The 26,463-nt window shown below is 33.5% G+C and overlaps 1 protein-coding gene across 1 annotated transcript in view; it reads left to right on the top strand.

The window, feature by feature from the left end:
- Nucleotides 1–26,463, top strand: part of RANBP17 (RAN binding protein 17) — a 328,697-nt gene that overhangs the window by 17,242 nt on the left and 284,992 nt on the right. The window contains exons 2-4 of the mRNA XM_074292053.1: nt 154–300; nt 2,341–2,431; nt 11,510–11,676. Of these exons, the coding sequence (XP_074148154.1) occupies nt 154–300; nt 2,341–2,431; nt 11,510–11,676 (405 nt within the window). The remainder of the gene's footprint in view (nt 1–153; nt 301–2,340; nt 2,432–11,509; nt 11,677–26,463) is intronic.

Here is a 26,463-nt window from a genome sequence, read left to right on the forward strand (position 1 = left end):
AAAATGCTGAAATTTTGAAAGGTGATATAAATTTGAAGTATTTTGATTTTCCCACTACTTGTTTGTCATAACTACATTCTTATTATTTTATTAGCAATTTAGTGAACATTACAAATAAGCATTTAAATTGAAATTTTTCTTTTTTTTCTTCAGAGTTTGAATGAATTGGAAGTATTATGTAATCACCTCTACATAGGGACTGATCTTTCACAGCGCATACAAGCTGAGAAAGTGCTGCTGGAACTTATTGACAGTCCAGATTGTCTCAGCAAGTGTCAGCTTTTATTAGAACAAGGAACAGTAAGTATATTTGTTATATATAATTGAACTGATTTTAATATCAGTGGCAATGGATACAAAGTATAAATAATATAAAATGATAGACAATCTATATGGTACTTGATTTGTAACTAGAATTTTAGAATGAGAAAGGAAGGATCCAGAAAAATCTAAGGGAAAAGTAAAAATGAGGGTGAGTTCAGACACTTAGGGTCATTACATCATAGAGCTAGAATAATTATGATGCCTTCCTTTTATTAAAAAGGTTAAATGACAACCAAGAAATTTTTTTCTAGAAGAGAAATCCATCTTTAAAATGTTAAAGAATAGTTAAGAAAATAAAGCAAAAACACTAATAAATAAGACTCATATTTGAGGAAAGAGTTCTGAGTCAGACATATTCAAGATTAATTTGTTTTAAAAGATAATAAATATCAGATCTGCTGGGGTTCTGTACCCAGGAATGCTGCTGTTCCAGAGTACAAACAGCCTATCTTACCTGACTTCTCCAGTCTTTTATGGCCACAGTTGTGTGACTATTATATTAACCGAATATGATTGAAGGCCAAACAATGTAATCAGACATAAAAAGAATGAGATTAAGAAGAAAAAGAGTGAGATATTACAATATGCATCCAATTGGTCAACAGAATTAGAATATTACCCTTAGACTATGTAAATAAATTTAGCTAGATGTACACTTAAGGAAAAATCACTTTGAGTAAGATGAAATAGAGTAGGGATAGATTTGAGGAAGAGTACTCTGATAGAGTAATTTTGGTGAGAGGTGATGAGGGCCTGAACTGAGATGACTAGAGAGGAGAAGCAGTTAGTTGTAAAGATAGAAATAAAAGTTTTGTCAGCAGACAGGATCTTCAGGGTCAGGATAACTCCAAAGTTTAGAATTTGGATGGCGTTTTCTGCAGAAAAAAAGAAAGTGTGGAAGAGGACTGCTTTAAGAGATCAAAGATAATGAGTTCAGTTTTAGACAGATGAATGTAGATGTCTCTGGAATATCTTATTTAAAATGTCCAATAGGCAATTGGTGATGTGGGAATGAAGCTCAGGAAGTCTGGGAATCATGAACATAGAGATTATAATGTAATCCATGGGAGATGAAAAAGTCACCAGTAAATAGTATATTGAAAGAGGAAAGTATTTAGCCTAGGAGAACACTCACAATTAGAAAGAGTGATATAAAAGAAGATTCAGCAAAGGAGATGAACCAGGAGTGGTTATATAAATAGGAGAATACCCAAGAGAAAATTGTGGCATGAAAACCCAGAGAGGAGAGAGTATCCAGGAGGAAATGATGGTCAGCAGTGTCAAGTGCAGCAGGTAGATCACCATAAAAGCTGAGGATGAGGGAAATATAGGGTTGAGCAGGATAAAAATAGCAGTATAGGTTTATTAATTTTATTTTCTTAAGTTTTAAAAATATACCAAAAGCTGAGTAATTAAGTTAGCCATCTACTTGAAATTTATGAGAATACATAGGACAAAGTATAACTTTTTGATTTGTGAAGTTTTATCTAAATTGGAAATCATTTGAAAATATATCTTTAGTCCGAATAATGTCAAAACAGAGAATTCTGAAGAAATCCATAAAATAGAAACATTTTTTGTTTAATAGGAAATATTTTAATGGTGTTCAAAATAAACTTTTTTATTAGTAAAAAAAAAAAAAAGTCTCATTTGTTCTTCACAAGAAACCTGATGAGGAAACTGAATCAGAGAGAATAAATGACTGTTCCTTTCTTTGACTGTATCCTCATATTTTTAGCTCTCTTAATTTTTTTTAATCAATAGTTCATTTCTGTGATTTCTTGTAGTTATTTGAGGTGGAAAATCTTACTAATTTTCTCTCTCAGAAATTTGATGATCATAGCATGCTTTTTGCCATCATTAAAATATTTTAACAACCAAAGTAAATAGGAAAAGAAAAAAAATAGCATTCCAAAGCATTAGAATTTGGAATACAAAGAATTTGACCTGTTCTTTCTTCTTTCATTTGCTCTAGTGACATTTAATTAAAATGTAAAAAAACCTCTTTTTTTGCAGTCATCCTATTCTCAGCTACTTGCAGCAACATGCCTTTCAAAACTTGTCAGTAGAGTGATGCCTCTACCTATTGAACAAAGAATAGATATCCGTAAGTACCTTATAGCACTTTTTACAAAATTGCATTTTAAAAGGCAGTTTTCCTCTAAATGTTTTACTAATGTCAAAAGTGAGTTATGCGTCACATGAGTTATAGCTTCCAGACACGGTCTCAAAAACTTTTAGTTCTTGACTTATAAAGAGGCATCTAGAATGGATTATTTTTCCTGATGGAGGTGAACATTAGTGTCTTTGGAATACAGTAGTTAATGTATTGCACAGAAGATTCACCTTTCCAAAATTTTTTGCTTTTCTAAAAAAGTAATATCCACCTTGATTTCCCATAGTCAGATTAAATTCTCTACATCTAAAAATTATTTATCTTTCCCCCAAAATTCACATCTCTAATTTTCCTAATGTCCAGAATTTCATCATTCTTTTAGTCACAAAGTTCACAACCTCAAAGTTATCATCTACTTTTTATTTTCCATCACTCCTATGTTCAGTCTTGTTGATTCTTCCTCCCTAAAATAGTTAATATTGGTCCTTTTATCTCTTTTCATATAGCCACCATTCTACTTCAGGCTCTCACCATCTCTCCTATAGTAAACTTCTGTAATAGTTTTCTAATTGGTCTCCCTGTTCCAGGTCCTCCCTTTCCAGCTTTTACAGAGCTGCCAAATTGATACTTCTAAATCACAGGCATCACCATGCTTCTCTGGCTTAAGAAGTTTCTTGGCTCTCTGTTGCCTTCAGGAGAAAATACAAATTCATATTTGTCATTTAAAGCTTTTCACAATCTGAGCCCAGATATCTTTCTAAGCTGATTTCATATTACTTCTCCTAGTGCATTCTAGATTATGGGTAAATTGATCTACTTGCTACTGTCTGTGTAAAATATTACATCCTTTGTCCATACTATTTCTCATTCTGGTAAAGGAAGAGCATTCTCTCCTCACCTCCTGAAATTCTTAGCTTTCTTTATGTTTCAAGAACCACCTCTTATAAGAGGATTTTCCTGATCTAGACCAATTGTTAATGTCTCCATCCCTCCCCATTACTTTGTATTGGTTTTGTTTATATTTTGTCTTTGCATATCTGTGCATATGTTGTTCCACACCAGTAAAATTAACCTCTTTGAGAACTAGACTGTTTTCATTTTTGTTTTTATATTCTCAATATCTGGCACATATAGTAGCCTGTACTGAATATGTGGTTAAATGAAATTAATAGATCACATTATTTTTAGTTTTTTAAAAAATATTTTGACCCTATAGAAACTTGCTAACAGATACCTCAGCAAATCCCACCTACAAAATATTGATTTTAATAATACTTAAGCAGACCTGTGTAATAACATGATTGTAACTCATAGTAAATGCCACTTTCCACTTTTGTCATTTGCTAACTGTTCCCCCCCCCCCCCCCCCAGGCTGAGGTTAAGTGACTTGCCCAGGGTCACACAGCTAGAAAGTGTTAAGTGTCTGAGACCACATTTGAATTCAGGAGGACCTGAGTCCTGGTGCTCTATCCACTGCGCCACCTAGCTGCCCCCCATTTGCTAACTGTTAACAAACTGGATGTGTGTTTTAATTTGATAGTCTGATTCCATTGTTCATTATATTTAACTTCAATTTGTTGTTTCTTACTTTTGACTTTATTTACATTGTAGTCATATATATTGATCTTTTGGTTTTATTGTCATCATTCTCTATCATCTCATGTCAGTTTTCTCATTTTCCTTTGAATTCTTCAATTTGTTATTTCCTTTGTTGCAGTAATACTCATTTCATTGCTTTAATTTGTGTAGCTATTCCTTAGTCATTGGGTACTCTTTTTATTTCCACCTCTTTTTTACTACACTTAATGTTGCACTAATATTTTGCCTATTAAATTCTTTCCTTAGGAATGTTATTACATAGTCTCTGGGCTAAAGGGTGACAACAGTTTAATGATTTTTCTTGCCTACTTCCAAACTTTTTTCTAAAATAGTAAAGCCAGTCCATACCTCCACCATCTGTAGATTAGCCTCCCTGTGTTCCCCCAGTTCTTCTAACAGTGTCATCTATCTTTAACTCTCTTTGCTTATTTGATATGAGTTGGGTGATAAACTACTTCAGGATTATTCCACACATATTTTACATAGATGACTATTGAAATTAATTTATCTTTTGCTTAATGACATAAAGCCAAGTGGAAAGAAAAAAAAACAAAACAAAAGTTGTCTGTGAAAAATCCATAAATTAGGTAGTACACATATGACTACTTTTAAGAGTTGAGAGTAGGTTGGAGTTTGAAAGCATTTTGTTAAATGATAATATTCTCATATAATTAAAAATTAAAGATATATGTGTGTGTATATATATATGTGAATATATATGTATGTATGTGTGTGTGTGTGTATATATATACATATATATATATACACACACACACACACATATTTATATATATATATATATATTTATATATATATATATATATATATAATTTTTTTTCCCCTCATCTAGGAAAGCACATTTACAAAGCACAATTTTTAGGGGGAGAGGAGTATAAAATTTCACTAGTTCTTTTCTCAATAATAATTGCCTCAATTCCAGCAATGTCTCTACTGGGCCTAGATTATAAAAAAGGGAAAAGCATTCATATGTGCAAAAATGTTTGTTGCAGCCCTTTTTTGTAGTGGCAAGGAACTGGAAACTGAGTGGCTGCTCATCAGTCTGAAGAAGGATTGAATAAGTTATTCTATATGACTGTTATACAATATTATTATTATTATTTATTATAGCTTTTTATTTACAAGATATATGCATGGGTAATTTTTCCACATTTACCCCTGCAAAACCTTCTGTTCCAACTTTTCCTCTCCTTCCCCCCATCCTCTCCCCCAGATGGCAGGTAGACTAATACATGTTAAATATGTTAAAGTAATATTATTTCTATAAGAAATAATCAGCAGGATGATTTCAGAAAGGTCTGGAGAGACTTACATGAGCTGATACTTATTGAAGTGAGTAGAACCAAGAAAACATATACAGCAATATTATACAATGATCAATTCTGATGGACATGGTTCTTTTCAACAGTGAAATGATTCAGGACAGTTCCAGTGGTCTTGTGATGGAGAGAGCCATCTGCAGCCAGAAAGAGAACTGTGGGAACTGAGTGTGGATCATTCACTGTGTTGTGGATCACAACATAGTATTTTAACTTTTTTGTTATTTTCTTGCATTTTGTTTTCTTTCTCATTTTTTCCTTTTTGATCTGATTTGTCTTGTGCTGCAAGATAATTATGGAAATTATAGAAGTATGGAAATACTCATGTTTTAAAGTAATATATCTTGAAAATAAAAAGCTTTTAAAAAATTGCACCAATTATCTACTTGAAGTTCTAGGATTTTGTTGATATGGTTCCTTTTTTGACCTATTCAAATTGTAAAGCCTCTCAGCTTAGTAGGTGGTCTTTGAGAGTTCTATTCCAGCCTAAAATTTCATTGAACTCTAGTGATGAACTTTGCCAACTTAACTATGCTGGCCTTCCTACTATAAACAGACTGGGTCTCTCCACAGCTTGATGTGGAATCTGAATAGATATAATTAGGAAGTAGCATTATGATGTGAATGAAATAATAAAATTCACAGTTACATATCCTTCAAGGCTTACCTCAAATTTTTCCTTTTCTCCAAATGCTTCCTTAACTGACGCCCAAGTGATTTTTCTTTTGAACTCACTTCTACATCATTTGCAGCTTTATTTTGTATTGTTTTATTTTTTGTGTTTATTAGTTTTGTTTCCCCAAATAGTTGCAAGCTCTTGCAGAGTTTGTCATAGTTTCCTTTGTCACCGCTACATTACTTAACACAGTATGGGATACCCAGTACATTGTCAATGATGATTTATTGGTATTTGACTTTTAACTGTTTGCATGCTTTGTTATGATGTATACATGTGCATGTATGTGTCTGTATATGTATTTATATGCATGGGGACAGAGAGAGAAGGAAGAGAAGGAAAGGAAGGGGAGGAAGAGGAGGAAGGGAGGGAAAGAAGGAGAGAGAATGAATTTGATTTTAAAAAAAATGTTAAGATGACTTTCAAAAAGAGGTCCTAAGTTAAAATAATAATAAAGTAAAATAATAAAATAATAAGCTTTATAGTTACAAAGTATTTATATGTATTATTTCATTCCCAATCTGAGCAACATTGTGATATAGAAAAAGCACTGGTTTTAGAGTCAATACAGTTCAACAAAACATTTATTGATTGCTTCCTATGGCAAAGTAGTAGAGAAATAAAGATTAAAAATGATGTCTCTGCCTTTTAATGAGCTTACATCCTACTAGAAAAAAATTAATATTACACATAGTAGAAAGTGATGAAGGTAAAGGAACAATGCAAACAAAAGTATTGTTGGAAAATTTGAGTAGGAATTTTAGCTGGAAGATCAAGGAAACCATGGAGGAAGTGATACCTAAGTGAGCCTTAAATGAGTTAATTAATATGTATTTATTAACTATCTACTATGTGTGGGACTCTAGTGATAGAAATAATTTTAAAATGTAAAGGAGAAATAGATGGTAGACAGATGAAAAATAGTGATAAGGAATATATATTCCACACATGGGAACAAAGAGAACTTCTACAAATGTACAGAAATAGGTAATACCTTGGGAAAATAGCATTAATCCAGTCAGGCTGGACTGTCCAATCAAGGAAAGGGAATAATGTAGAAGCAAACATGGCAGCTAAGTTGTGGAGAAAAGGTAAAGAATAAATATGCAGAATTTAGCAACTGATTTTTTTAGGGGAAGGGAGGAAAAGTTATGTATGCTTACGTTAAATAGGGTTAACTTAAATATTATGCTTACCTTATGTCTACTATTTTTCCAAATATTTGGGCACCTGGACCAGATTCAAGTTGAATTGTTCCTTTTTGTTTTGTATTCCATTAATATACTTGTTAGGGTTTGAAAAACATTTGTTGCTGGACCCCATTTCATTATTCAGCATGTATTTATATTGAGCTCCAACAATATGACCACAATAGTTTCATACTGTTTTCTTCCCTCTTCAAAACTTCTATCGTTCTGCTTACCAACATCCTCTTAGCTGAGAGCCTTGCTTCAGATGTTACCAAAAAAGTTGAGGCCATTTTCCATGGACTCCCCCCTTCTTCCTCATTTCATATTGATCATATGCCTTCTGTCACTATTTATCACATCTTTCCTCACCCTTGTCTCATAAAGAAATGACCTTATTCCTTACTTAAGCTCACTCCTCCATGATGATCTTAACTCCTCCTATTTGTAGTATATTGTCTCTTCTCTCATTCTTGCTGTCACTTACCTTCATTCTCTGATGCTTTCTTTCTTATTCTTTAAAAATGCCAATTTCTTTCCCATCCTCAAAAAACACCTTACTTAATCATTCTATCCCCACTAATTGTTGCCCTATATCTTTTCTGCCCTTTGTGGCTAAACTTGAAAAAGCCATCTATAGTAAGTATTTCTACTCTCTGTTCTCTTAATATCTTCTTATAGTCTGGCTTCTGTCATCATTTTACTAACACTGATCTCTCCAGGGTTATCAATGATCTCTTATTTGCCAAATCCAGTATGTTTTCCCCCCAATTTTCATTCCCCTCGATCTCTTTGTAGGCTTTGAGATTGTTGACACTTTCTTCTCTCTAGGATTTTGGAATATCACTCTCTCTCTTGATTCTCTTATTTATCATGCTGGTCCTCAGTCTCATTTACCAGATCCTCAGCTAGATCATGTCCTGTATACATAGGTTAGAGGTTTTTTCCTGGTACTTCCTTTCTTCTTCTTCTATTGTATTTCTTTTGGTGAGCTTATCAGCTCCCATGAATGTAACTACTATATATTGATGATTGTTAAATCTATCTGTCTTATCCTAATCTCTCTTCTGACCTCCAATCTCACATCTCCAACTGCTTTTCAAACATCTGGAACTGGATGTCCAATAGACACCTTAAACTCAATATGTCCAAAATAGAGCTTATTATCTTTCCCCCTAAATCCTTCCCCTCTCCTAACTTTCTAGTTATCAAGAGCAACATCATCCTCCCAGTTCTTTAAGCTTCTAACTTGTATCATCCTTTACTCTTCATTTTTTCACCCCTATTTTCAATTTGTTGTCAACATTTGTCAGTTTCACCCTTGTAGTATCTGTCAAATAATCCTGTCTTCTTTCCTCTTACACGGCTCCCACTCTGGTGTAGGACCTTACTACCTCATTCCTGGACTACTGCAATAGCCTACTTATGCTTCTGTCAGCCTCAATTCTTTCTCCATTGTAATCCAAGAAAGTGTCAATCCATTCAGCCATTAAAATGATTTTTCTAAAGCTCAGTTATGATTGTCACCCTCCTACTCAAAAACATAAAACAAACTCCAGTGTCTCCCTACAGCCTCTAGGATCAAATACAAATCTTCTGTTTATTGTTCAATGCTCTTTATAACCTGGTCCCTTCTTCCACCCTAAACCACCCACACATACACATTCATATCTTTTCGGTTTTACCTCATATTCCTTGTATGTATTCTTTGATCTAGTGACATTGTTCTTTGCTGTACCATGAACAAGATACTTCATCATTGTTTAACTCCAGGTATTTTTTTTGCTTGTCTCCAATGCCTAATAAATGTTTGTTTGCTGATTCTTGTCTCATTTCCTCCTCATTCTCCAGCAGATTCTCCCTACAATCCTCACTTTTTCATGTTTTCAGTTTCTTTCCTGCTACTAGCTCTTTCCTTGCTGCTTACCAGCATGTCTGTATCTCTTTACCCTGAACAAATTTTTATTTGATCCTATCATTTCTAATAGTTAGTTGCCCTATATCTCACCTCCTCTTTTTTGCTAAACCCCTTGAGAAAATTATCTATGCTAATTGTTTTCACTTCTTCTCTCACTATGTCCTAAACTCTGTTATTTGGCTTTAGATCTTATAATTCAATTGAAATTGTAATCTCCAAAGTTACCATTATAGGATGTGGGATACCTATTGAAACTGCTAAATTAGGAGTCTCCAGCCTTTGTCATTTTCTTTCTTTCTTTCTTTCTTTCTTTCTTTCTTTCTTTCTTTCTTTCTTTCTTTCTTTCTTTCTTTCTTTCTTTCTTTCTTTCTTTCTTCCTTCCTTCCTTCCTTCCTTCCTTCCTTCCTTCCTTCCTTCCTTCCTTCCTTCCTTCCTTCCTTCCTTCCTTCCTTCCTTCCTTCCTTCCTTCCTTCCTTCCTTCCTTCCTTTCTTTTCCTTCCTTCCTTCCTTCCTTCCTTCCTTCCTTCCTTCCTTCCTTCCTTCCTTCCTTCCTTCCTTCCTTCCTTCCTTCCTTCCTTCCTTCCTTCCTTCCTTCCTTCCTTCCTTCCTTCCTTCCTTTCTTTTTTTTTTTTGTAAACTTTAATCTGATGGTTATGAGATGGGATCTCAAAATCCCTCCATTCTGAAGGTATTTGGTACCTAGTTTACTATTTCTTTTTTCTTTTAGTAATAGCTTTTTATTTTCCCAAATACATGCAAAGATTCAACATTTACCTTTGCAAAGTATTGTGCTCCAAATTTTTCTTCCTTCCTCTTTCCCTTTACCTTCCCCTAGACAGTAAGCAATCCAATATAGCTTCAATGTGTACAAATCTTGTAAACATGTTTCCACATTCATCATGCTGCATAAGAAAAATCAGATTAAAAGGGAAAAATAAGAGAAAGAAAAAAAGTAAACAAAAAACAATTAAAAAGAAGGCCACATTCAATCTCCATAATTCTCTCTCTAAATGTGGATGGCCTTTTCTATCACATGTCTATTGGAATTGCTTTGAATCACCTCATCATTAAAAAGAGCTAAGTCCATCACAGTTAATCATCACATAATCTTGTTGCTGTATACAGTGTTCTCTTGGTTCTACTCATTTCATTCAGCATCAGTTTGTGTAAATCTTCCCAGGTTTTTCTGAGATCAAACTGCTTATCATTTCTTATGAACAATAATACTATATTCATCACATTCATATACCATAATTTATTCAGTTATTACCTAATTGATGGGTATCTACTCAATTTCCATTTCTTATCACTGTCACAAGGGTTGCTACAAACATTTTTGCACATATGGGTCGTTTTCTCTTTTTTATGATCTCTTTGAGATACAGACCCAGTAGAAATACTGCTAGATCAAAGGGTATGCACAGTTTAGTAGCCCATTGGGCATAGTTCCAAATTGCTCTCCATAATGGTTGGATCAGTTCAGAACTCCACCAATAGGGTATTAGTCTTCCAGTTTTCCTATATTCCCTCCAACATTTTTCATCTTTTCCAATTTGAGAGGTGTGATGTGGTACCTCAGAGATGGCTTATTTTGCATTTTTCTAATCAATAATGATTTAGAATTTTTTTTCATATGACTAGAAATTCATTTGAATTTTCAGCTGAAAATTGTTCATCTCCTTTGATCATTTATCAATTGGGGATTATTTCCTTTCCTGCCTTTTACAATAGAGGTATCTCTGTATATAATAAGTTCCTTTATATAGTTATAGTTAGTAAAAATGTTTTTTAAAGTACTGTGATACTTTGGTATCTTCACAGAAGTTCCCTCAAATTACCTAATATTCCAATTCCTCTATTTCCTTAAGTCCCATGACTTGTTTCTTTTTTATTCCAACTAAGTTCACACAGAGGTGTTCAGCATACCAGATCTTACATTTCGCATAAGTTTTCCACTTCCCTAATTAGGAACTATACCATTGCTCTTATCTAACCATAACTTCTTATATTTCTACATTTCTCTTCTTGAATCATTCCAAATGATGCACTGGCTACATTCATTCTTCTCATCATTTTAAACCCCCTGAATTAAGTAAAACAATTTTTAGGGTATAAAATCAAAATTTAAATAATAAATAAAATAAATTTTGCTTAATATTTAGGAAAGTTATGTTACCTTTCCTTATGTCTATCCACTGAGGTAAAAGATGGTTGGAAATGTAAAGCCTGAAAAAAAATTAATTTTTCATTAGAAAAACTTGGCATAAGATCCTCAGTTTTAATAGTAACATGATTGCTGAACTATATGGTGATTAAAAATCCTAATAATAATAAAGAACATTTCCTTTACAGGGAATTATATTCTGAATTATATAGCATCTCAGCCCAAACTGGCTCCCTTTGTCATTCAAGCTCTTGTTCAAGTCATCGCTAAAATTACCAAGCTCGGATGGTTTGAGGTTCAGAAAGATGAATTTGTTTTCAGAGACATTATTGCTGATGTGAAAAAATTCCTACAGGTAAGAACTCACTCTTTGTATGTGTTTGTGAAATAAATGGTTTTTCTTTTTATTCAAAACATTGTTGACCAAGACAACATGGTACTGTGTGCTGTTGATATAACTGGCTTAATAATGATTGTTTCTATGTAGTATTCTTTTCTTTTCTATAGTTAGTAAATGTGAGTTTTTAACTTTACAAGTGAGAGAAGAGTCTAAAGAAATATCAATTTTGATGTTTAGTATAACTTAAAATATTTATTTTAAATATGAATTTTAAATATAAATGTAAAATGTAAATGATAGTATCTAATGGGGATGTATGTTCTGAGAATGTGATGATAAAGTCTTAAGAGGATAAGTATAAAACTGAAAGGGAAGTCAGACCAGCCAGTCTGATATCTTTATAGATCAGGAAACTGAAGTCCAGACAAATTAAGTGACTTTCCAAATATCATAGAGGTGGTATCAGAGGCAAATTCTGAATACAACTCCTCTAATTCCATAGTCACTGTTCTTCCTACTGTACTGCCTTGACACTGTTAAAAAGACAAAACCTTTTAAAAGTTTTTATTTTTCCCAGTAGGCCAAATTACTTCCCATTTTTGCATGCCCTGAAGCCCAATCATCTGATACATCTGTGTAATAAATGTTTTGTGTAAAGATTTTTGTTTTATTTGAGTCAGGAAACATAATTTCAAATTCTTTTTCTGAGAGAATTCTGGAAAAATGGCAAAATAGGACATGAAATACTGGACTCTCCAAAATTCTCCCACAAACAAGATGAAATATTGCCTCAAAATGAACTTTGAGTATCAGAAATAATTAAAAGTCAGGCTAAAGCAATTTTCCTCTTGAGATAACTTGAGATTCTCAAGAAAAACCTGAACTCCTGGGGTAAAGGTTTTGCTGATCAAAGAGAAAACATCTCTAGGAAGATTCCACTATAACAACAACCAACCAACCAACCCTGGGAGCAGTTGGATTAGACAGCATTCTTGACTTTAGGAACTTTCACTTCACAGTAGAGGGAGGAAAGAAAAGGAGTGTCAGACAGCTTTGGACAAGGACGAAGAAACACATGCCAGATGAGGGCAGTATCAAGGACACTGCTAGCTGTGGACACTTACAGGAGAGCAGAGTCCCTGATTTTGGTCTCAGGACAGAGAGGTGAATTGAAGTTTGCAGCCACAAGAGGGACCACAGGGAGCAGGAATTCTTGAAGTGATAGTATGGCTAGAGGTAGTGACTTAGGGGAAGAGAAGAGTTAAAGTTGGACCCTCAGAAAACAAAAGAAAAACTCATTAGAAAAACAACTTTTGGGGCAGGTAGGTGGCCCAGTGGATAGAGCACCAGCCCTGAAGTCAGGAGGACCTGAGTTCAAATTTGGCCTCAGACACTTAACACTTCCTGGCTTCTGACCCTGGGCAAGTCACATAACCCCCTTAACCCCAAGTCAATTAAACCAATTAACAAGCCTCAGAAAAACAAAAAACAAAAACCCAACTTTCTTTGAGCCCAGCTTTGTAAACTGTGGTTCATGACCCCACATGGAGGTTTTATAACTGAATGTGGGGATTGTGAAATTATGATTAGCAGCAAATATTTCATTTTTGTATCCATTTTTATATATCTATATACCAGGGGTTACATAAAAATTTCTTGGAGAAAAGGACTCACAGGTGGAAATTTTTTTAAAATTAATTTTATAATTATAAATTTTTTTGACAGTACATATGCATGAGTAATTTTTAAAAAATAATATTATCCCTTGTATTCATTTTTCCAAATTTTCCCCTCCCTCCCTCTGCTCCCTCCCCTAAATGACAGGCAATCCCATACATATTAAATGTGTTACAGTATAACCTAGATACAATATATGTGTGTAAATCCAATTTTCTTGTTGCATGTTAAGAATTGGATTCCGAAGGTATAAGTAACCTGGGTAGAAAGACAGTACTATTAATAGTTTACATTCAATTCCCAGTATTCCTTCTCTGGTTGTTTCTGTCTATCATTGATCAACTGGAAGTGAATTAGATCTTCTTTATGTTGAAGACATCCACTTCCATCAGAATATATCTTCATACAGTATTGTTGTTGAAGTGTATAGTGATCTTCTGGTTCTGCTCATTTCACTCAGCATCAGTTCATGTAAGTCTCTCCAAACCTTTCTGTATTCATCCTGCTGGTCATTTCTTACAGAGCAGTAATATTCCATAACATTCATATACCATAATTTACCCAACCATTCTCTAATTGATGGGAATCCATTCATTTTCCAGTTTCTAGCCACTACAAAAAGAGCTACCACAAACATTTTGGCACATACAGGTCCCTTTCTTATCTTTAGTATTTGTTTGGGATATAAGCCCCATAGTAGCACTGCTGCATCAAAGGGCATGGACAGTCTGATAACTTTTTGGGAATAATTCCAGATTGTTCTCCAGAATGGTTGGATTCTTTCACAATTCCACCAGCAATGCATCAGTATCCCAGTTTTTCCACATCCCCTCTAACATTCATCATTATTTGTTCCTGTCATCTTAGCTAATCTGACAGGTGTGTAGTGGTATCTCAGAGTTGTCTTAATTTGCATTTCTCTGATCACTAGTGATTTGGAACATTCTTTCATATGAGTGGATATAGTTTCAGTTTCATCATCTGAAAATTGTTCATATCCTTTGACCATTTATCAATTGGAGAATGGCTTGATTTCTTATAAATTAGGGTCAGTTCTCTCTATAATTTGGAAATGAGGCCTTTATCAGAACCTTTAACTGTGAAAATATTTTCCCAATTTGTTACTTCTCTTCTAATCTTATTTGCATTAGCTTTGTTTGTACAAAACCTTTTAATTTGATGTAATCAAAATCTTCTGTTTTGTGATCAATAATGACCTCTAGTTCTCCTCTGGACATAAATTCCTTCCTCCTTCACAGGTCTTAGAGGTAGACTATCCTCTGTTCCTCTAATCTATTTATGATCTCATTCTTTTTTTTAATGTTTATTATTTCATTTATACAATATAACATAACAACATAAAATGATATAGCGTAACAGATAACTAATATCACTTAAGAGAAAAGTTTAGATTAATTATATCAATAAATCATACCTATTATATGAAAATATCTCTCCATAGCTTCAGAACCTAACTGTATTCTTTTTTTAACATTAATTTTATAATTATAACATTTTTTTTGATAGTACATATGCATAGGTAATTTTTTTACAACATTATCCCTTGTACTTCCTTCTGTTCCGAATTTTTCCCCTCCTTCCCTCCACCACCTCCCCTAGATGGCAGGCATTCCCAAACATATTAAATATCTTATAGTATATCCTAGGTACAATATATATGTGCAGAACTGAATTTTGTTGTTGTTGTTGCAAAGTAAGAATTATATTTGGAAGGTAAAATAATCTGGGGAGAAAAACAAAAAATGCTAATAGTTTACACTCATTTCCCAGTGTTCCTTTTCTGGGTGTAGCTGATTCTGTCCATCATTGATCAATTAGAATTGGATTAGCTCTTCTCTATGTTTAAGATATCCACTTCCATCAGAATACATCCTCATACAATATTGTTGTTGAAGTGTATAGTGATCTTCTGGTTCTGCTCATTTCACTCAGCATCAGTTCATGTAAGTCTCTCCAAACCTCTCTGTATTCATCCTGCTGGTCATTTCTTACAGAGCAGTAATATTCCATAACATTCATATACCATAATTTACCCAACCATTCTCCAATTGATGTGAATCCATTCATTTTCCAGTTTCTAGCCAGTTTCTAGTTTCTACAAAAAGAGCTGCCACAAACATTTTGGCACATACAGGTCCCTTTCTCATCTTTAGTATTTGTTTGGGATATAAGCCCAGTAGTAGCACTACTGGATCAAAGGGTATGAACAGTTTGATAACTTTTTGGGCATAATTCCAGATTGCTCTCCAGAATGGTTGGATTCTTTCACAACTCCACCAACAATGCATCAGTGTTCCAGTTTTCCCATTCATCATCATTCATCATTATTTGTTCCTGTCATCTTAGCCAATCTGACAGGTGTATAGTGGTATCTCAGAGTTGTCTTAATTTGCATTTCTCTGATCACTAGTGATTTGGAACACTCTTTCATATGAGTGGTAATAGTTTTAATTTCATCATCTGAAAATTGTCTGTTCATATTCTTTGACCATTTATCAATTGGAGAATGGCTTGATTTCTTATAAATTAGAGTCAATTCTGTGTATATTTTGGAGATGAGGCCTTTATCAGAACCTTTAACTATAAAAATGTTTTCCCAATTTGTTACTTCCCTTCTAATCTTGTTTCCATTAGTTTGTTTATGCAAAAGCTTTTTAATTTGATGTAATCAAAATTTTCTATTTTGTGATCAATAATGATCTCTAGTTCTCCTTTGGTCACAAATTCGTTCCTCCTCCACAAGTCTAAGAGGTAAACTATCCTGTGTTCCTCTAATTTATTTATGATCTCATTCTTCATGCCTAAATCTTGGACCCATTTTGATCTTATATTAGTATGTGGTGTTAAATGTGGGTCCATGCCTAGTTTCTGCCATACTAATTTCCAATTTTTCCCGCAGTTTTTGTCAAATAATGAATTCTTATCCCAGAAGTTGGGATCTTTGGGTTTGTCAAACACTAGATTGCAATTTTTATTCACTATCTTGCCCTGTGAACCTAACCTATTCCACTGATATGATCTCATTCTTTATGCCTAAAACATGGACCCATTTTGATCTTATCTTGGTATATGGTGTTAAGTGTGGGTCCATATCTAATTTCTGCCATACTAATTTCCAGTTTTCCCAACAGTTTTTTTCAAATAATGAATTCTTATCCCAAATGTTAGTATCTTTGGGTTTGTCAAACACTAGATTGCTATAGTTGTACCCTATTTTGTCCTGTGTACCTAATCTGTTCCACTGATTGTCTATTTCTTAGCCAATACCAAATGCTTTTGGTAACTGCTGCTTTATAATATAGCTTAGATCAGATACAGCTAGACCACCTTCTCTAACTTTTTTTTTTTTAATTCCCTTGAAATTCTCGACCTTTTATTCTTCCATATGAATTTTGTTGTTATTTTTTCTAGGTCATTAAAATTGTTTCTTGGGAGTCTGATTGGTATAGCACTAAATAAATAGATCAGTTTGGGGAGAATTGTCATCTTTATTATGTTCGCTCGGCCTATCCACAAGCACTGAATGTCTTTTCAATTATTTAAATCTGACTTTATTTTTGTGGCAAGTGTTTTGTAATTTTGCTCATATAATTCCTGACTTTTCTTTGGTAGATGGATTCCCAAATATTTTATACTCTCGACATTTGTTTAGAATGGAATTTCTCTTTGTATCTCTTGATGTTGCATTTTGTTGATGATATATAAAAATGCTGAGGATTTATGTGGATTTATTTTGTATCCTTCAACTTTGCTAAAGTTGTGAGTTATTGCTAATAACTTTTTATTAGAATCTCTCTAATTCTCTAAGTATACCATCATATCATCTGCAAAGAGTGACAGTTTGATTTCCTTATTACCTACTCTTATTTCTTTAATCTCTTTCTCAACTCTTATTCCCGAGACTAGCATTTCTAATACAATATTGAATAGTAATGGTGATAGTGGGCAACCTTGTTTCATTCCTGATCTTACTGGGAAAGGTTCCAGTTTATCCCCATTACATATTATGCTTACTGACGGTCTTAAATATATGCTCCTGACTCTTTTAAGGAATAGTCCATTTATTCCTATACTCTCAAGCGTTTTTAGTAGGAATGGATGTTGTATTTTATCAAATGCTTTTTCTGCATGTAGTGAGATGATCATGTCGTTTTTGTTAATTTGGTTATGGATATAGTCACTTATGTTAATAGTTTTCCTAATATTGAACCAGCCCTGCATTCTTGGTATAAATCCTACTTGATCATAGTGTATTATCCTGGGGATGATTTTCTGAAGTCTTTTTGCTAATATCTTATTTAAGATTTTAGCATCAATATTCATTAAGGAGATTGTCGTCTATAGTTTTCTTTCTCAGTTTTCAAGCTATCTGGTTTAGGTATCAGTACCATGTCTGTGTCATAAAAGGAGTTTGGTAGGACTCCTTCATCCCCTATTTTTTCAAATAGTTTATATAACATTGGGGCTAATTGTTCTTTAAATGTTTGGTAGAATTCACATGTAAATCCATCTGGTCCTGGGGATTTTTTCCTGGGGAGTTGATTAATAGCTTGTTCTATTTCTTTTTTTGAAACCTATATTTTTGGAGGTAGTCATCCATTTCACTTAAGTTATCAAATTTATTGGCATAAAGTTGGGCAAAGTAACTCCTTATTATTTCTCTAATTTCCTCTTCATTGGTGGGAAGATTCCCCCTTTTCATATGTAAGACTAATAATTTGATTTTCCTCTTTCCTTTTTCTGATCATATTTACCAAAGATCTATCTATTTTATTGGCTTTTTCATAAAACCAACTTTTAGTTTTATTTATTAATTCAATAGATTTTTTTTTTTACTTTCAATATTATTGATTTCTCCTTTTAATTTTAGAATTTCAAATTTAGTTTTTGGTTGGGGGTTTTTAATTTGGTCTTTTTCTAGCTTTTTAAGTTGCAGGCCCAATTCATTAACCTTTTTCTCTATTTTATTCAAATAAGCCTCTAAAGATATAAAATTTCCCCTTATTACCGCTTTAGCTGCGCCCCACAAATTTTGGCATGATGTCTCATCGTTGTCATTGTCTTGGGTGAAATTATTGTTTCTATAATTTGCTGTTTCACCCACTCATTCTTTAAGATGAAATTATTTAATTTCCAATTATTTTTTGGTCTATTTACCCCTAACTTTTTATTGAATGTAGTTTTTATTGCATTGTGATCTGAGAAGAAGGCATTTACTATTTCTGCCTTCCTGCCTTTAATTTTGAGATCTTTATATCCCAATATATGGTCAATTTTTTTATAGGTTCCATGAACTACTGAGAAGAAAGTATACTCCTTTCTGTCACCATTTAGTTTTCTCCAAAGATCTATCATACCTAGTTTTTCTAATGTTCTATTTACCTCTTTAATTTCTTTCTTATTTTTTTTTGTGGTTTGATTTATCCAGTTCTGAGAGTGTAAGGTTGAGATCTCCCACTATTATAGTTTTGTTGTCTATTTCTTCTTGCAACTCTCTTAACTTTTCCTTTAGAAAGTTGGATGCTATACCACTTGGTGCATATATGTTTTGTATTGATACGGCTTCATTGTCTATGCTACCTTTTAGCAGGATATAATTTCCTTCCTTGTCTCTTTTAATTAGATCAATTTCTGCTTTTGCTTGATCTGAGATAAGGATGGCTACTCGTGCTTTTTTGGTTTCACCTGAAGCATAATAGATTCTTCTCCAACCTTTTACCTTTACTCTGTATGTATCTCCCTCATTTAAGTGTGTTTCCTGTAAACAGCATATTGTAGGGTTCTGACTTTTGATCCAGTCTGCTATCTGCCTCCGTTTAATGGGAGAGTTCATCCCATTCACATTTACAGTTAAAATTACTAATTCTGTATTTCCTGCCATCATATTATCCCCTGATTATGCTTTTTTTCCCCTTGTCCCCCCTGAACCCCTTCCCCAGTATTTAATTTATGGACCCCACTTATGACATGCAGCTCTCCCTTTTTAGTATCCCTCTCCCCTCCTTTTAAGTCCCTTCCCCTTTCTTGTACCCTTCCCTTATTCCCCTTTTCCTTTTCTCTTTTCCTCTCCCTCCTTGTAATGAGGTGAGAGAGAATTTTCTGAAAAACAAATATATCAATTATTTACTCTTTGAGCCTACTCTGAGAGTAAGATTCACACAATGTTTCTCCCCCTCTCTAAATTCCCTCAGATTTGGTAGATTTTCTATGTCTCTTCCTGGGATGTAGTTTCCCTCTTTTTATCTCTCCTTTCCCTTTTTCTGATACAATCTCTTTCCCTTTACTACTTCCCTTTTTTTTATGTTATATCAGTAAAATCAAATTATCCATGTGGACTTTCTGTATATCTACAACAGAGATACAGTTCTCAAGAGTTCTTTTTACCTTTTTCTGCTTCTCTTGAGTCTTGTGGATGTAGATCAAATTTTTTGTTTAAGTCTGGTTTTTTCCTTAGAAACAAATGGAATTCCTCTGTTTCCTTAAATGACCATCTTCTTCCATGGGAGAAAATGCTAAACTTATATGGGTAGTTTATTCTTGGTTGCATTCCTTGTTCTTTTGCCTTTCAGAATGTCAGGTTCCAGGCCCTTCGATCCTTTAATGTGGAGGCATCCAGATCTTGAGTGACCCTTATTGTGGTACCTTGACATTTGAATGGTTTTTTCCTAGCTGCTTGCAATATTTTTTCCTTAGTTTGGTAGTTCTGCAGCTTAGCCACTGTGTTCCATGGAGTTCTTTTTTTAGGGTCTTTTTCAGAAGGTGTTTGATGAATTCTTTCAACGCCTATTTTCCCTTCTGTTTCTATTATCTCTGGACAGTTCTCTTTGATAATTCCCTGTAAAATAGAATCTAGGCTCTTTTTTTCATTATAATTTTCAGGAAGTCCAATGATCCTCAGATTATCTCTCCTAGATCTATTTTTCAGGTCTATAAATTTTCCCAGTAAATATTTGACGTTATTCTCCAGCTTTTCTTTTTTCTTTTTTTTTTCTTTTTTTTTTTTTTTTTTGTTTTGTTTTGTTTTGTTTGACTGATTTTTGGTTTCTCAATGAATCATTCGTTTCTATTTGTTCAGTCCTAATTTTTAATGAGTTATTTTCTTCATTCACATTTTTTAGTTCTTTTTGTATATGTCCAATTGAGTTTTTAAATGAATTATTTTGCTCTGCTGAATTTTTTTCCATTTCACTAATTTTTTTTTTAAGTGAGTTATTTTCTTTTTCCAAATCACAAATCCTACTTTCTTGGGAATTTTTTATCTTTTCCAATTCAGAAATCCTACTTTCCTGTGATTTTTTAACCTTTTCTAATTCACAAATTTTGTTTCCCTGCACCTCCTGTGAATTCTTTATTTTTTCCAATTCAAATTTCAGGACATTGTTACTCTCTATCATAGCTTCTCTTTCCATTCCCCATTTTTCTTCAAAATCTCTTAACTTTTTAATAGTCTCTTCTAGGAGAGAGTTATGTGATGGGGGGCAGGTATCATTTCCCTTTAGGATGTTATCTGGAGGCTCTCTGCTGTTAGCCTCCTCAGGGTTGGATACCCACTCTTTCTCTGTATAGAAGGTGTCAATTGTTCTCTTCAGCTTCTTACTCATTGTTAATACTCTGTGGGGGGTCTGCTCTTGGGTAAGAAATTTATTTATCAGCTTCCTCCCAGACCGGATGGATGCAGCAATCCTGTGTCTGGGCTAAGAGAGAGCTCTGGGAGAGAGTTCCCCTTCCTCCTCCCCGGAAATGCCTCAGAGGTGGTTAGCACAGTTGCGCTGCAAGGAGTACCCAGTGCGAAACCCCGCTGTGTGGCCTAGCGACTGCCCTGAGGTTTAAGGCTGAACAGTGAAAGCGTCATAAACCCCAACCAAAGCCTTCCATGGGGCCGTGGATATTAGCAGCTGACACAAAAAGCCCCTGCACTCAAACCGGAAGTATCTGCCCTGAAATCATGGTCCCTGCTGCGGAAGTTCCGTTGCTCTGGGAGTTCCAATGCTGTTGGAGTTTTGCTGCTGCTAGAATTCCACTGCCTCAGGCTGAGCCCCGCACTATGTGGATTAGAGGCTGCCCGGGGCTGTGTCCCCCACTGTTCAGGTTCTTAACTGCCCCAGACAGCAGAAGGTGGCTGCACAGCCATGCTGAGATTGGTGTTAGGTCACTTCCAGATTGGGGTGGATCTAGGATCTGGCTTTATATTTTAAAGTGGCTTGATTTCTCTTCTGATCTGCTGTTTTATAAGCAGAGTAGAGCTATCAGCCTGTGCCAGATTCCTCTATCTCAGTGGTTTCTCTGATCCCAGAGTTCTCCCCAGCCAGTGTGCTAGCAACTAAGCCTGTCTGTGCTGATCTTTTTTTCCTCCCCTCGGAACCGACCTTTTCTGTTGAAATTTCAGATTCTCTTCAGCTGGTAAGTTGTGCTTCTAATCCTTTTGGTTTTTATCATTCAAGAGAAGAGAATAGCAGAATAGGTTAAAAATCAGAATTCAAGAATGTGTTGTTTATAAAAAACGATTTTAAATTGTTTAAATTAAAATTTAAAATTTAAAAATGTGAAATACACACAAAGTTAAAAGGCTAAAGTAGGATTTATTATGCTTCAAAAGAGATAGAGAAACTATATTATGATAAAAGGTACTGCAAATGTTTATCTCTACATTTGCTATTGCCAGTCTCTCCTAATTCCCAGGGCTTCAGAGAAATCTCTGGTCACTGTCTATATCAAGCTTATCTCTTTCTGAGATCTTCAGAGATCTCTTATCTCACATGGACAGCATTTGGAACAGAACAGAGCACTCCAGAGCAGTTATATGCAAGCTCAGGATCTTTTATTCATGTGTCTGCATCCTACCTTTTGACCTCCTGCACTCTCTGAGTTTCTACTTCCAGCAGAGCTCCTGGTGAAAAGAGAGCTAGCTCCTCCTCCATACAACTTATATAGGGTCTATGAGGTCACATGGACAGCCAATCAGAGAAGGAGACACTCCTGTTAAGAAGCCACTTCAATATGGCTAGAATTTCCGCCAATGATATGGTCTCTTTTTGCACACAGAAGTTAACTTCCAGGGCTCTCAAACATTTCTACTTGTTTACTTCCTGGATGCACTGAGTGTTACCTTTGTCCTTTGACCCTTACAAGGTACCATAGAAAATGAAGCAATATCAATACTATCTATATGCACAATCTATATGCATCAAATGTTATAGCATCTAATTTTTTTTCTTAACTGAGACAATTGAAGTTAAGTGATTTGCCTAGGGTTACACAGTCAGGAAATAAAATAGAGAAGGAACAGACAAATGAATATGCAATTAAAAAAACTAGAAAAAGAACAAATTGAAAATCTTAAAAAATTAAAGGTAAGATTAATGAAATTGAGTATAAGTAAAGTAGTGAATTAATAAATAAAAAGAGAAGTTGATTTTATGGGGAAAAGAACCATTATATAGAACATTAGTCAATATGATTTTTTTAAAAGGAGACATAAGGTAACCAAATTACTAGTATTAAAAATGAAAAGGTAAATGTACCACTAATGAAGATTAGTCACCTTGTCACTGTCCAGACAACTTGAGTTCTCACCTTGTCACTGTCCAGACAACCTGAGTTCTTACCTGGTAATCCTAACAAAATCAAAGTAATTATAAGAGGTTATTTTGTCCAATTATATGCCAATAAATTTAACAATTTAAGTGAAATGGAAGAATATTTATAAAAATGTAAACTGTCTAGATTAATAGAAGAAGAATTAGAATATCTAAATAAAACTATTTTGGAAAAAGAAATTGAATAGACCATAAATGAGTTTTCCAAGGGAAAAAAGTATCAGGACCAGATCGATTTACAAGTGAATGCTTACAAACATTTAAAGATCAAATAATTCCAATATTAAATAAAATTTTAAAATAATAGGCAAAGAAGGATTCCTACCAGACTCCTTTTATGAAATAGATATAGTATTAATAAACCAGGAAGAGCAAAAAATGGAAAAAGAAAGTTATGGACCAATTTTTTTAATGAATATGCGTGTAAAAATCTTAAATAAAATACTAGCTAGGAGAGCATAACAATATATTACAAAAATTATATATTCTATCCAAATGGTATTTATACCAGGAATACAAGGATGGTTTACCATAAAGACAACTATTACCATTATTGGAATATTCCTATTATGAATATTTGAAAGCATAGGCATAAATGGATTTTTTTTAAATGAAAAGAAGCATCTACCTAAAGCTATTAAAAGGATATTTGTAATGGAGACAATCTAGAAACTTTGCCAGTAAGATCAAGAATGAAACAAGGATGCCTACTGTTACTGTATTGTTCAGTATTGTATTAGAAATGTTAGCAATAGCTCTAAGAGAAGAAAAAGAAATTGGAGATATTAGAATTTTGCAGATGGTATCATGATATACTTGTAATATCCTGGAGATTCATCTAAAAAGTTAATGGAAGCAACAATTTTAGCAAAATAGAAGTAAATAAAATAAACACAAATCATTAGCATTTCTATATCACCAACAAAACTCTGCAGTGAGAGATAATTAAGAGATATCCTGTTTAAAATAATTATAGATAGTATAAAATACCTGAGTTTATCTATCAAAACAAACCCAGAGATCATATGAATATAATTATAAAACTCTTTTATATAAATACAGTCAGATTCCAATAATTGGGAAAATACTCATTGTTCATTAGTAGACCCTAATATAATAAAAATGACAATTTTATCCCCCCCCCCCCAAAATTGCTGAACTAGAAAAAATAGTAACAAAACTTATTTGGAAGAACAAAAGGTCAAGAATTTCAAAGGAATTAAAGGGGACAAATAAAGCAAGGAGGATTAGCAGTATCAGATCTTAAGCAATAAGATGAGGCAGTAATTATTAAGACTATTGGATACTGGCTAAGAAATATAATGGTAGATCAGTGGAATTGAATAGACACATAATACACAGTAGAAGTGATTATGGCAACCTTATGTTTGGTACATGTAAATATTTAAGCTTTTAAGATAAGAATTCATTATTTGGTTTAAAAAAATTTGTTGGGAGAGCTAGAAAGCAATCTGATAGATATTGGATACAGACCAATATCTTACACCATTTACCAAGATAAAGTCAAAATGAGTACATGACAGATATAAAAGAAAATATTAAAACCTTATTAAGAGAACATGGAACATGTTACCTATCAGAATTTAAAATATGAGAACAATTTATGAATAAACTAGAGATAGAGAGCATTGTGAGATGTAAAATGGATAATTTTGATTAAATTACATTTAAAAAGTTTTATACAAATAAAATTAATGTAGCCAAGAATAGGAAAAAAAAAAACAAAATTGGAAAAATTTTGAAGACTTTCACAGATAAAGGTCTCATATCTCAAATACATAAAAAATTTTGTCAAATTTATAAGAATACAAGTCATTCCCCAATTAATAAATGATCAAAGGTTATGAGCAGGCAGTTTTTTTAATGAAGAAATCAAAACTAATATAGTCATATGAAAAAAGGCTCTAAATCTCTTGATTAAAGAAATATAAATTAAAACAACTTTCAGATATTGTCTTATACTTATCAGATTGGCTAAAATAAAGGAGAAAGTGACAAATGTGGGAGGGGATGTGGAAGAATTGGGGCATTCACTTTTGATGGAACTGATCCCAGCATTTTGGAGAACAATCTGTAATTATGCCCAGCGAGTAATAAAACTGTATATACCACTATTAGGGTTGTTTCCTAAGATTATTAGGGAAAAGAAAAATAACTTAAATATTCTAAGATATGTGTAGCAGCTCACTTTGTCATGGCAATGAACTAGAAATTGAGGGAATGTCAATTGGGAAATGGTTAAAAAGTTGTCATATGTATGATTATGATAGAATAATACAACTGTACTATAAGAAATTATGAGTTTAATGATTTTAGAAAAATATGAAAATTAAATGAAATAATGAGTGAAACGAATGGAATCAAGAGAATGGTGTACATAATAACAGTAATATTGTTCTATGAATAACTAAATGACTTTAAGTCATTTTCAGTATTATGCTCAAATCAATTACAAAAGACCTATGGTGGAAGTTGCTATCTATGTCCAGAGAAAGAACTGATAAATAGAAGTGTGTATACACACATGCTATACATATCTATGTAAATTTGTTTCTAATGGTAGCCTTCTCTAGGGCCATATGGGGAGGAAGGGCAAAAAAAAAAAAAAAAAAAAAAAAGACAAAAACCTTCCAAGTACACAGCAGAGAACAAGGAAACTTTGAAGCACAGAAAAACAGTGTAGCTTTGAAAATTAAGTGTAGTAGTTATTGATGAGGAGTAAAATGAGTCTCAAAGGGGAAGATGGTTCAATGCTTTCTTCTCCTAAGTACCAAAGGCCTGGTTCAGTTAGTGAATGAATTCTCTACTCAATGCTGTGTTAAAACAAAGTCTTTATTGATAGTAAAGAGCTAGGCAGGGATTTGGCTTCAAGAAAAGGCCAAACTGCCTGGTAAAGGGACTCCAATTGGCGGGCACAAGGCAAGAATAAACCAAGTGCAAGGAATAGAATTTTGGAAATTCTTTTTATACATAATCAGGGTCATAAAACAAAGTTTGTATAGAGATGTTATCCAAGAGCTTCTGAAGAGATTTGTAAATAAGACAAGAATTTCTAAAATTCTATTAATCATTTGTTTCTCAGGTTATCTATCTCCTTTAACCTCTCCTAAGATAGGAATTTCCTGTTAATCATTTCTATCTTGGGCTATCTCCTTTTAATCTCTTCAGTTATTACATAGGATTTTTTTATTAAATAAGTAAACTATGAAATGAAAATTCTTGGTTTTATATTGAATTTTCATTTTATGTTATATTTTGTACAAGGAAATGTTCTTTTTGTATCTTTTCATATTTAAAGTCAAAATATTTTTTAAAGCAAATTCTTTTCTTGTCAAACCAGTCTGAGCCTGAGCAGTTGATTGGATACTTTTTGAGGCCTCAATTTCCTCATTTTAAAAATAAGATTCACCCAAGTTGTGCCACAGTTCCCTTTTATTGTCCTGATTCAGTTTCCGTAATTGTCCTGACTCAATTTCCCTAAATGCTA

The sequence above is a fragment of the Sminthopsis crassicaudata genome, chromosome 2 (genome assembly GCF_048593235.1).
Source record: "Sminthopsis crassicaudata isolate SCR6 chromosome 2, ASM4859323v1, whole genome shotgun sequence".
Classification (NCBI taxonomy): Eukaryota; Metazoa; Chordata; class Mammalia; order Dasyuromorphia; family Dasyuridae; genus Sminthopsis; species Sminthopsis crassicaudata.